The sequence below is a fragment of the Anser cygnoides genome, chromosome 16 (assembly GCF_040182565.1).
Source record: "Anser cygnoides isolate HZ-2024a breed goose chromosome 16, Taihu_goose_T2T_genome, whole genome shotgun sequence".
Classification (NCBI taxonomy): domain Eukaryota; kingdom Metazoa; phylum Chordata; class Aves; order Anseriformes; family Anatidae; genus Anser; species Anser cygnoides.
The window spans coordinates 15,260,122-15,272,412 of NC_089888.1; the positions used below are offsets into that span (position 1 = coordinate 15,260,122).

Here is a 12,291-nt window from a genome sequence, read left to right on the forward strand (position 1 = left end):
GTTTAATTGTTCATGCTGTCAGAATTTTGTTCCACTACTGAAAGGATGGAAGCTCGTAGCTGTTGTCCTCCTAGACATTTCTGTTCTTCTTAGCGTTGTCTTGACTACACTAAGCTCATCCCTTCCTAGCTCCAAGAAAAAAAGGGGTGTTACAGCACTTGCAATTAAGTATATAGGAAAGGGATACAAATTATTCCGGTGCTGAGAGAGGGAGAGTACTTAAGTCAGCACTGTGATTTTGAATTTCCAAATACTCCTACAAAGAAAAGGGAAGGGTTTACACTTGTCTGTACAAGAAACTTATTTTTGTTGTTTGCTGTGCTCTGACAGCTGTAGTCTGAAGTTGCCAGTCACTGCTAATCCCTGTCTGAGAGTTACGCTGTTTTGAGATTTTGATTGTTGCTTGGGTGTTCTTATCAAAACTTATTCCCATAGTTTGTGCTTCTTGGAGGTTTTCCCTTACTTGCTGTTTAGCTAGCTCGTTAGGCATAAGGCCTTGAAAGATACAAACTCACGGTTCCTTTTGAATTGAGCTGGAAGGCCATTTGTTTTAGTCTCCTGATAAATCGTAGGAAGTTGTCTGATTGCGGCTTGTTTTTCACAGGTTGTTGGGTAAATACTAAAATCAGTCTCTGCCGGTGATTTCTTGCCCCAGATCAATTAGTTGCTCTGAAAGCCCATGAAGCCAGCTTACTGCTTCCTTTATGGTTTGGGAGAGGATGACCCATACCTGGATGCATGGCAGTCTGTACTTTTCATGCCTTGTAGTGCAGACTTCAGCTGTTGGCTTTTTGCTTTGCGTATCCTTCCATAGTGTGTTTTCCTGATTAAACAAGTTCCTTAAGTTACCTCTGTCCCATGGCAAGTTCACAGGCTTTTTGGGTATACTTTTTATGAACGTTGTAGGGATATGCTGTATTGCTTCTAGCACTTCTGCGTATATCTGTGTGGACTTGTGCCTCCTGAAGTGGCATGCTTGCTCAGCACTTTGAAGGCTAGGGGAAAAATGCTGGAGGAAGGAAGCTTGCAGTGTCAATGTGTAGTGCTCAGAGCTGTTGAGAACCTGTGAACTTTTTTTCTTCACTTTAAAGTTTCCAGGCATGAGGCAGTGCCATGGTGCTTTGTAGCTGAAAGGAAGGTAACAATGGGGAGGGCCGTTGAAGTTTCTAGCTAGATGTAGCAGAGCTTCTAATAGATTTTGTGTTCCAGTTGAGCACTGAACGTTGTTCACTGACGGTGGTTGCCTCAAAAAGGGAAGATGTTCAGACTTTCCCGTATGTTATCCAGGAACTGCAGTTCACCCACACTGGCTCTCAGCCAGGCTAAAAGTTGAGTCTTACTGTCAAGTATGTTTTTGCTGCTCTTGTTGATAGATCAGTGTCTCTCCCACTATCAGGGGGTCTTTAGAAGGCGAGATGGAATAGGTGCATATGATACTGGTGCACGGTTCCCAGATGGCGGTTCTTGTGGTAAAGGATCCTGTTCTTCCTTTCCCTGTATGAAGAAGGGAATAGTCTTGGACTGTATAGTTTGTTGGCTTCTGTCACATGGGCATGTCTCTCCCCTGCAGGAGAAAATCAGTGGATTGCATGGGTTTATCAGACATGGATGTCTTTGTAGAACAGATCATTAGTTTAAGTCTGTTCTTGATCATTCTTTATCAGTATCCCTCTTTATCCTTGAGAATCTGGATGAGCTTCAGGCAAGAACTTCCTTCTGCTGGTCTCTCATTGAGAGGGCCTGGAAATTCTTGCCTCTATTTTTGCTGTTCTATGCAGGGAACTGGGTAATGATTTTTGTAGTTACCTCTATTGAGTGTTTTGTAGTTGCTGAGATACGTAAGAGAAAGCTACCTTTAACAGAACTTTGTTATATGTGGAAGGACTCTGAATCTTTCTTCCTTATTAACCTGAGCAGTTTTGGGTTTATCTGGACCGATGGGCTGAGGCCAACTGTATGAAGTTCAACAAGGCCAAGTGCCGGGTCCTGCACTTGGGGCGCAACAACCCCAAGCAGCGCTACAGGCTGGGAGATGAGTGGTTGGAAAGCTGCCTGGCCGAGAGGGACCTGGGAGTATTGGTTGAGAGTCGGCTGAGTATGAGCCAGCAGTGTGCTCAGGTGGCCAAGAAGGCCAACAGCATCCTGGCTTGTATAAGAAGCAGTGTGGCCAGCAGGACTAGGGAGGTGATTGTCCCCCTGTACTCGGCTCTGGTGAGGCCGCACCTCGAGTACTGTGTTCAGTTTTGGGCCCCTCTCTACAAGAAGGACATCGAGGTGCTGAGGCAAGTCCAGAGAAGGGCGACGAAGCTGGTGAGGGGTCTGGAGAACAAGTCTTACGAGGAGCGGCTGAGGGAGCTGGGCTTGTTCAGCCTGGAGAAGAGGAGGCTCCGGGGCGACCTTATCGCTCCCTACAGGTACCTTAAAGGAGGCTGCAGCAAGGTGGGGGTTGGTCTGTTCTCCCACGTGCCTGGTGACAGGACGAGGGGGAATGGGCTAAAGTTGCACCAGGGGAGGTTTAGGTTGGATATTAGGAAGAACTTCTTTACTGAAAGGGTTGTTAGGCATTGGAATGGGCTGCCCAGGGAAGTGGCTGAGTCACCATCCCTGGAGGTCTTTAAGAGATGTTTGGATGTAGAGCTTAGTGATATGGTTTAGTGGAGGACTTGTTAGTGTTAGGTCAGAGGTTGGACTAGGTGATCTTGGAGGTCTCTTCCAACCTGGATGATTCTGTGATTCTGTAAATGTGACATCTCTTGGCCATCACCCAAAAAAAAAGTTACTACTTAGGAAGGAAGGAGTAAAGATATCCCTACCATAAGTATCTCCTATCCTATTTTCTTTCTCCTCCATAGCCTTTGCTGCATGTGTTCTGATAATATACAGGAATGAACTAATGGCAAAGCGTGAGGTGAGGTATGTGGTTCTAGGCAGGGCCTTAGGTTGTGGCTGCAGTGCAAGTCTCTGGTGTGGAGTATTTGTAGCTCTTTTTGAAGAAGTTATGGACGTCTCATATCTGCTGAAGGATTTCAGTTGTAGGTAACCCTTCTTTTGGTCTGTATGGGATTGTAAAGTAATACTCCGTATTGTATTTTAAGTCTCAATTCATTCTTTTTTAGTTTTATTTTTAGTGTTAGGCATCCTTTTGAAATGCCACTTTTTTCTGTCCCTACCCCTTGTTCTGTCTTCTTAAGTGTGGTCTATAAGTGTGATTTATTAGGTAAAGAATACTTGTGGGTTTGAGTTTTTTCTTTTTTTTTTTTTTTTTTTTCTTTTAGGCCTTTGTTCCAGAATTCAGTGGGGTCTTGTTTTCAGTTATCTGGAAGAAAAACATTGACAAGTGAAGGTTTTCTCCTGGTGCTCTTACTGCAGAGGGAAAATTTCAATATTTGGGATGTTATCTTCAGTTGGGATAGTGAAATGTGCTGTGATTCTGAAATACATACTTAAGTTGCAAATTACCAATGCAATTAAAGAAATGCATAGATTAAGGTCTTCCTGATGACAAATTACTGTGTGTGCCCTCTCGCTGGTTCCTGTGCTTTCGGTATACCAAGAGCCTTGTGTTTGAAATTCCTAGAACTTTGAAGATGGAATTTAAGAATCCAAAACTTAAATCGGGTTTAGTGTCTACATTAGGCTTCTACAGTTAAACTGAAGAGGCAATTTATGACCCATATTGATGGGCAGCTCTGTGAGAAGTTACTGTATTGACCTTCAGATGTTGTTAAGAGGGAGCTGAATCTATCAATTTTGTGTACATGTAAAATTTCTAGGTATGGGGAAAGCTTTTTTGACTTACTGATCTCTAGCTATGTTTTTCCACCCCAGACTAGAAACTCCTCAGTTGTCTTTTCTTCCTGTAACCAGTGCTTGCTTTTATGTTGTTCAGTTCTGGGATTCATTCTGTACTGAGCTCCAAGTCATCTGTAGCATTTTTACTGCTTATACAAGTAATAAGTCCAATAATACTGAGGTTGTAGAAACTAAAGGTTGTTAGGTACAGTGACATGGATCCCCACCACACCTGATCAAGCAGTCTTCATCTATTTTGCTTTTGATCATGCAGAAAGCAATCTGCATGTAATGTTTACACTGTAGTTAGAGTAAGCATATGGGACATCTTCGTTCTTAACTGAAATATTTTAATCTCTGTTGTGTCCAGGTATCCAGCTCATATTGAAGAAATTGATTATGAAGAAGGAAAAGTGCTTATCCACTTCAAACGCTGGAACCATAGATATGATGAATGGTTTTGTTGGGACAGTCCTTATTTGCGTCCCTTAGAGAAAATACAGTTAAGAAAAGAAGGATTACATGAGGAAGAAGGGTGTGCAGTAAGTAGAAAATAAAGGATATTTGAGAATGTGAAACTGATGTGCTGTTGCTTCATTGCCTGCTGTATAAGCTTTAGGGCTTATTTTAAATACCGGAAAGCTAATCGTTCTGATGTTTTAATATAGGTGTATATTTCTGTATTTCTAAGATGAAAACACTTTTAAATACTGTCTTGTAGGGTTTCCATATAAATGATCAGGTGTTGGCATGCTGGTCTGACTGTCGCTTCTATCCAGCCAAAGTTACTTCAGTTAACAAAGATGGTAAGGACTCACTTATGTTTCTGTTGTGCTTTTTAGTAGTACATTTATAGTTGTGTGCCTTTTTGGTTAAGAGAGTACAGAAACAGAAAACAACTGGGACTTTTTTCTTAGTTACATATCTTAATCTGTCATCAACTCTTAATGTAGCTGAAAAGGCTACATCTTTATGAACAAAGAACCTTCTGGGTTATCTAGTCAGTAATTGCTTTAAGTATATTTTTGGAGAAAGTTGTTTCTCCCTAAATTTATAATCTTAGGGGTGTGTGTAATTGCAGTAAAACTGATGTCAGGGCTGCAAAAACTCTTTATAAACAGACTTAAAAGCGCAGTCATGCTTCTTTTTGAGTATCAATTAGTATGGACTTGTTCTTGTGCTGTGCTTTCTTTCCATTGACTGTACTTTGTAAGATCAAGGAGAAGAAAGTATACAGCTTGACTATTGGAGCTGTTAGTAGATATTCTGTTAAATAACTTCTGATCTTTAAAACTATCTGCTTTGTTTTCATATTTTAGGTACATACACTGTGAAATTTTATGATGGTGTAGTTCAGACTGTCAAAAACATTCATGTCAAAGCTTTTTCCAAAGATCAGGTAAGTAGCGTGTTCATTCTAATATTCTAAAACGGCTGGTGAAAGTAGCTAGGTTTGAACTATAAAGTACAAAATGAATGAAACTTCTCTATTGCTAAAATACAGTGCATTTGAAATGAAATCCATTAAACTGAAAAGGGTATGCAAATCTTCATGGCATGTTTTACAAACTCTTGAACTCATGTTCTCATGAATACGCTTCTTGAACTAAAGTCAGAGGTATAAAAAAACTTGTCTAAAAATCCTTGGGAGATTCAGAGTTTACATATTAAAACTAGTGGTGGGATACTGGAACACAGTTTGAGATGATTTTTGTGATATATATACTTTCCCAAGGGATGGGGAACTATGAAGTGAAGGGAGATTATTCATCCCCAGAGTAACTACTTGATTATCTTGGGACCTTTAAGGAAGTTGTCGAGTAGTCTTTCATTCACAGCTTTCAGAAGATTTTTTTCCTAACCACATTTTTCTTCTGAGGTTTGGCCGTTCTACCATCGCTTCACCTGCTCTGTTCGTTGGGTTCAATCTTCAGCTAGTGATGGAAAGTATTAGTGGGCTATTCTAAAAATCTTGTCTTGCTCATAGTGAGAAGAAAGAAGTTGTTTCTATTCAGTTTTCCCATGGATTCCTTGTAGGAAAGGGTGACAAATTCTGATCCTGTTTAACTAGGTTAAAACTTTTAAGTGGATGCCTCAGAATAACCTGTTTAAAGGAATGGTTTTAAGCCTGTGGTCCTGCCACACGTTTCTGTCGTGTAGTTGTAGCCTGTGTTTTTAGTCATGCCCTTTGCTCTTGTTTTTTTGGGACTCTCAAGTTTGAACAAAGAAATTGGATCTCTCCCTCAACACAAGCCCTAAGTACGGATTCCAATAATGAATTTTTTAAAAGCAGAATTTAAATCTGTCACTGCTCTGAAGAGACGGGCTGCTTCTTTGGCGACTTGAGGGTCTGTCTGTTCTCCCAGGCAACAAGCAATAGGATGAAAGGAAATGGCCTTATGTTGCACCAGGGGAGGTTTAGGTGTTGGGTATTAGGAAAAACATCTTCACTGAAAGGGTTGTGAAGCATTGGAACAGGCTGCCCAGGGATGTCATTGAGTCACCATCCCTGATGGTATTTAAAAGATGTGTAGATGTGGTGCTTTGGGACATGGTTTAGCGGTAGACTTGGCAATGCTAGATTAATGATTTTAGAGGTCTTTTCCAACCTACATAATTCTGTGATTCTGTTCCTTGGTCTGTAGATTTGTATATCTGCCAGACTGGGAAAAAACTATTTCAGACTTGCCACAAAGTGCTCTTTAGGCTTTCAAATGCTAATAATTATGCCTGATTCAGGGTTGACTCATACTCACAAGGGAACTACCTTCACGGCCATGAGAAATGTTTCTGCCATATTTAACCTTAAATACATGAAGATGAACAATCTGAAGAGAGATTATTCATAAAAAGGACAAAATATTTTGTCTCTTTTCTCCTGTAGATGGTTTCTCGTGTTTCCATATGGCTGTAGATAGGTTTTGCAAGGAATAAGTTTGCTTCTTTTAACCACTGGCTGGGAAGCTTTCTTTTAACTTGAGAGAGAATTTATACCAGAACATTTTGTTCTGTCCTTTAGCGTAACAAAGCATAAAAGGAAGATTAACTTCTGATTGTGTAAACAGAGCTCTCTAATCAAGTCCTTAAACAGTTGATCTGCTAGAGAGCTCAGGACTCAGTTGTGAATGCAAGTTCCTTGAGGTGTGGATTCAGATGCAGCACTAATGCAGCAGCATGCTGCCAGTGGAGTGGTCTTGTTCTACAGAGGGAAAGGCCGTAGCCATGAAGATGCAAGGAGCTTGTGTCTTAGATGTTCTTAAACAAAAAAAGCCCACCTGTTTTCTGAAGGAAGTAGCATAAACTGGCCTTCTTTTCTGTAATGACTACCTTCGTTTCTTTAATTCCCTCTGAAGAGGGAATAACATGTTCCATTGAACAGTGATAGTGAAATACTTATAACTTACACAGAGCGATAGTATTTATGCAAGGACAGGCAGCTTTTAAGAATTCAGTAAAGCTGAGCTAGTTCAAGAGACAACCATAAACACAGCAAGCTTAAGAACAGTTTAAGACAGTTTGTGTTGTCGTACCTCATTTTATTCACATCAGATGGTTCTGTGAGTAACACAACTAATGAAACCTAATGTCTGAGGGTTATTTTTTGTGTGAGGTGTGGTGTTTTTTGTTTTTGGGTTTTTGTTTTTAAACTGATATGTGAGGTTTCCATTGGAGCTTCTCCCACATCTGTGGTATTCAAGGAATCTATATAAGAAGTTTTTTTTTTTCATACCTGGTTAAAGCAGTGGTCAGGCACCAGTGCCTTTTCTTCGTGAGATGAAAGAATTTTTTCTCTTTGTCTAGCTGTTCTTCTGAAATGCACAGCAATTTGTTTTCACATTTAAAAAAAAAAAGCCAAAAAAAAAAAACCCACAAAAAAAGAACCAAACTGTTTATCACCTCTGTTGAGTATGATTGAAATCATCTCATAGAAGGTGGAGCAGATGTGCATGTTCACCATTTTATTGCATCAGAATTGTTTCTTAGGACTGTGGTCTGGAAATGGCAGTCTTAAAAGGCACCAGTTCATGTAATCCACATACCGATAGGAAGATTGGGGTGGGAAGAGGCAAGCTGTACTGTCGTACAAGGAATTACTGAGACTTAAGTGTACTCTCAGAATTTTGTATAACTCAAATTAGCTGTTCTACTTTTTCCCAAGTGGTATTCAGCCTTTGTAATCTTCTGATCAGCCTTCAAAGTTTTTTCTAGTCTTCTCTTCCTGGCCTTGTTCTGCCTTGCTGTGCTGTGGCTGGAAAGGAGTCTGGCTGCTTGCTAATGCTTCAAGTTACTAGGTAACATGAAGAGGGAAGTTAGTTAAACTAAAGGCAGTGTTGACATATGAGCAGATATAAATTATTGATCAAGGCTCAAAATTAGAAGGCTTCTGTTGATCAGAGCAGAAGTGTTCGGGGATAGCCTGCAGCAGGAGCATTGGAAGGAGGTAGGGGGAACAAAACCAGCATCCCCCCACCATGTGGTGTTGGGATGAAACCCAACTGCAGCATGCAAAGGGTGTTCAATAACAGTGAACTGCTGATACAGGGGTGTTCTTCCTGGGCTTGTGCTGCTGTATCACAGTTATGGAAGAATGAAGAGTACAAATGAATGAGTTGAATGTTATCAGTAGCTTACTGGACAGGGACTATTAAAGATTTTGAAGTTTAAAGTGCTTAGTGTATTTAAAAATGAAATATAATCAAAAAACAAGCGTGTAGAATTTAACATCATGCAGAAGTTGGTGATGTCAGTTGCTTTTTAGATGACTCTACTTAGCACATTTCAGTAGCAGTGATGATGGCAACTTAAATACTGGTTTATTTTGAGACACTTTTGTTAAAAGATGATGACAGGCCTTGTATCCAGGTGATTGAGGTGTTTGTCCTTGTCTGTGCTCTTGACTCCCACTCCTCCCTCAGTGTCCTAGGTAAGGTTTAAGTAGCGCTGCTCAAGTTGGCATACAACTATGGAGTTGATTACTGGCCCTAACCTGCATATGAGAACCGAGACACAGAAAGTCTCAGATTAATTCCTTTGACAATTCAAAAGCATACATTATACTGTCCTGTTAAAGCAGCGTGTCCATGCTGTGTTGGTCTTTGAACAGTTCAAGTACCTTGAAGTTTTTAATCTGTGGGTTACAACACAATATATGCCTTTATTCTTCGAAAAGTTGGAAAAAGTGCAAGTCTGCTAAATACAAAGGTGGGGGTGGACTTTCAGGCTGCAGCAAGTTAATTTTCATATTTCACTCTTTATTATAGAATATTGTGGGTAATGCTAAGCCTAAAGAAAGAGGTAATGAAATTCCGTCATCTCCTGAAAAGCGGGAGAAATTTAAAGAACAGAGGAAAGCAACAGGTAATGCAAAGAAAGACAAGAATGAAAAGACATTAAAGACTGAGAAAAGGGTTAAGCAATCTGATAAAGAAGGAAAACTGATAGTCATCTCAGAAAAAGGCAAGGTCTCAGAGAAGAATATATCTAAGAATGGAAAAGAAGATAAAGAGAATATATCAGAGAATGATATGGAATATTCAGTAGATACACAAATTGAGAAGAAGCCTGAGAATGACAATGTAAAGAGTCCCCAGGAAAATGTGAAAGAAACTAAACGAAAACGTGGAAGACCACCAATAACACCTCCAACAGGTATGTAGTTGAACTTAAATGTATACGCCATGTATCAGAAACCCTTGTAAACTCACTTAGAAAAAAGATCTTGTTCTTCTGTCCACATCCGAAGTATCCAGAAGTTTTCAATTTTCTAAAACTTTAGGCTTGGTTTAGGGCAGCTGAGAGCATACTTGTTACTCACATTTGGAGTTCTAATGGTTTGGTTAGAGATTATGAAGATTACTTGCCTAAATCCGTTATAAAATACGTCTGTAGTAGGATTGAATGCTTGTATGTAGACTTAAAGCCATGGGAAACTATTTATGTAGGTCTAGTATTTTAAGTTGCAAGACTTGTGAATTTATGTTTTAAAGTTTCCCGGCTTTCTATCTAGTCAACTTTTGTTCTCTGTCTAAATATGTAGAGCCAAGTTCTCAGACACTGCAGCCAATAACTTTGGAATTAAGACGTCGGAAAATACCTAAAGGAGGTGAAGTTCCTTCAAAGCGTCCTAGGGTTGAAAGAAACTTGCGTGAGTATTTTGTTTGGTTTTGAACTCACAGTATTTGTACATATAAGCTGAAGTGGAGGAAGAAAAAGTCTGTGGTATTAATCTCTAACTGCGATATCTGAAATAGAAAAACAGTTGCTGCATTTCATCTTAAATTGGCTGTTTGTGTGTAGCATCATCATGCTGAAATTAGCTCCTAAGTCTTGAAAGTTTGGTTTGGATAGAGAAACAACAAGCTGTCATTCTTGACGAATTCCACAGGTGTAAGGGAGGTAATAGTTATATTGGCTCTAATACCTTAAGAGGTTACAGAAGCCCTTCTCTAGCTGGAGAAACTGTTTTAATGGAATCATAGAATTAGAGAAAATCTCAAGTTGGAAGGGACCCCCAAGGATCATTGAGTCCTCCTCCTGGTACCACACAGGACCACTAAAAATCAGACCTCATGGCTGAGAGCGTTGTCCAAACACTTCCTGAACTCCGGCAGGCCCAGTGGAGCCTGTCCCAGTGCCTGACCACCCTCTCAGTGCAGAACCTTTCCCTAACACCCAGCCTGACCCTCCCCTGTCCCAGCTCCATGCCGTTCCCTCGGGTCCTGTCGCTGTCCCCAGAGAGCAGAGCTCAGCACCTGCCCCTCCGCTCCCCTCGGGAGGGAGCTGCAGGCTGCTATGAGGCTTCCCCTTGGCCTCCTCTTCTCTGGGCTGAACAAACCAGGGGACCTCAGCCGTTCCTCCTAGGTCTTGCCCTCCAGACCCTTCACCATCTTTGTAGCCTTTGGACACTTCGTTTGGATGTTTTTAGTTACTAGATGGAGAATTTAGCACATTGCTTTGCAAAGGGACTTTAATGTTAGATAGAAATTCACATCATTGCAGTCTGATAGTTTCTACTTTTAATATTGTATAATGACATTTAAAGAACTTGAATGTGTTGTTGAGAAAGAACATTACTATAGAAGATGTAGTTTTGTGAACAAGGAGATGAAGATCTGAAGAAGGCTCTCTTTCCCTTCCTTAGGACCAGAAGGCATTAAAACTTGAGTTCATGTACGTTACCATTTTAGGATCAAAGTTGTTTGTGTCTGAATTGTCACATCTAACTTCTGGTATTACTTATGTGTGTGGGATGGTTGCTTTTTAAAGCAATGTTTTATCAGTAAGATAGTGATCGTTATCTTAAATTTGTTAACAAAAGAAAATATTAAGAGATGTACAAAATAGGCTTTTCCCTGGATTCTATGCTTTTTTTTATAACTGTTGATATCATTGTAGTTTTTGTGGAGAGGCCTAATCACTAGGGCTATTTGGCTTTTGCTGTTAAACTGAATAATTAAAAACAATTCAAAACCCTCGCTGGGAGGGAAATGGACTTTCAAGTTGGCTACTGAGCTATTCAGTAACCCTACGCCTTCATAGTACCATCAGATTTCTCTGTTCTAGCTCAGGAAAAATTGAAGAACTCTTCAGATAACCATGAAAAAGACCAGATCAGGAGGCGGTCTTCAAGACTCTCATCTAGTGTTAGCCATGAGATTTTAAATACAGATCATGTCACAACTTCAACAGAAATTCAACCTTTGAAAGATGCAATATCTAACCCAAAGGAGCCTGAGAAGGGTAAGCAGCTTCCTGGTATACTCTGGATGTGTATAGTATAGAAGTCTTCTAGTTGCAAGCACTGTATTTACGCTCGCGTAACCTGCAGACCATGTAATCTGCATTTAAAACCTGATTTGAGTAGCAGTGCAGAGTAAACTTAAGGAAAGCTTATTTTTATCTCTACTGCCTTCATTGTTTTTTGTTTCTGATTCCCTGTCCATCAGTAACCCTAGCACTTACCTTGCGTGTAGGGTGCTTTTCCAGTAGAGATAACTGGCTGGATCCTTGGCTGCTTTGAGAGGGAGAGCTCCACAGGTTGACAAAAGACTTACAGGAAAAGTTTTGAAGAGATGCAGGTTTTGCTTGCAAAAATGAAGTAATTACAAAACTTTAACATTCTTTTGATTGGAGAAGTAATTTAATTGCTAAACTTAGAGTTTAATCCTCTTGAACACTTAAAAACACCAGCCAAGATGCTTTTATTCTTGGACTGGTTAGAAGTAACACTTCATTTTTCTATCTTGTCCTTTACTGCCTTTCCCTTTCAGGGAAAGTTCTGACAATGGTATAAGTAGACCTATCCCATTTCTCTATAATGAGCTAGTAGTCTGTTTTTAAGCAGCTTTTGAATTTAGAGGGTAGATGCAAGTGGTTGTGTCGTAAAAGCTTAATTTTGTGTTAATAAAACAGCAGTCTGATCATGGGTGGCTGTTTCTCTACTGTAATATGATGAACACACATTGTTCCAGAATATGCTTTTGTGTGCATTTTACTCAG

The 12,291-nt window shown here is 40.1% G+C and overlaps 1 protein-coding gene across 5 annotated transcripts in view; it reads left to right on the plus strand.

Annotated features, from left to right (window-relative positions):
* PHF20 (PHD finger protein 20) overlaps positions 1–12,291 on the plus strand; it is a 75,925-nt gene that overhangs the window by 15,871 nt on the left and 47,763 nt on the right. For all 5 annotated transcript variants that reach the window (XM_066978521.1, XM_066978523.1, XM_066978524.1 and 2 more), the window contains 6 exons: positions 4,163–4,334; positions 4,514–4,598; positions 5,112–5,191; positions 9,054–9,441; positions 9,830–9,937; positions 11,356–11,532. In XM_066978521.1, coding sequence (XP_066834622.1) covers positions 4,163–4,334; positions 4,514–4,598; positions 5,112–5,191; positions 9,054–9,441; positions 9,830–9,937; positions 11,356–11,532 — 1,010 coding nt within the window. The remainder of the gene's footprint in view (positions 1–4,162; positions 4,335–4,513; positions 4,599–5,111; positions 5,192–9,053; positions 9,442–9,829; positions 9,938–11,355; positions 11,533–12,291) is intronic.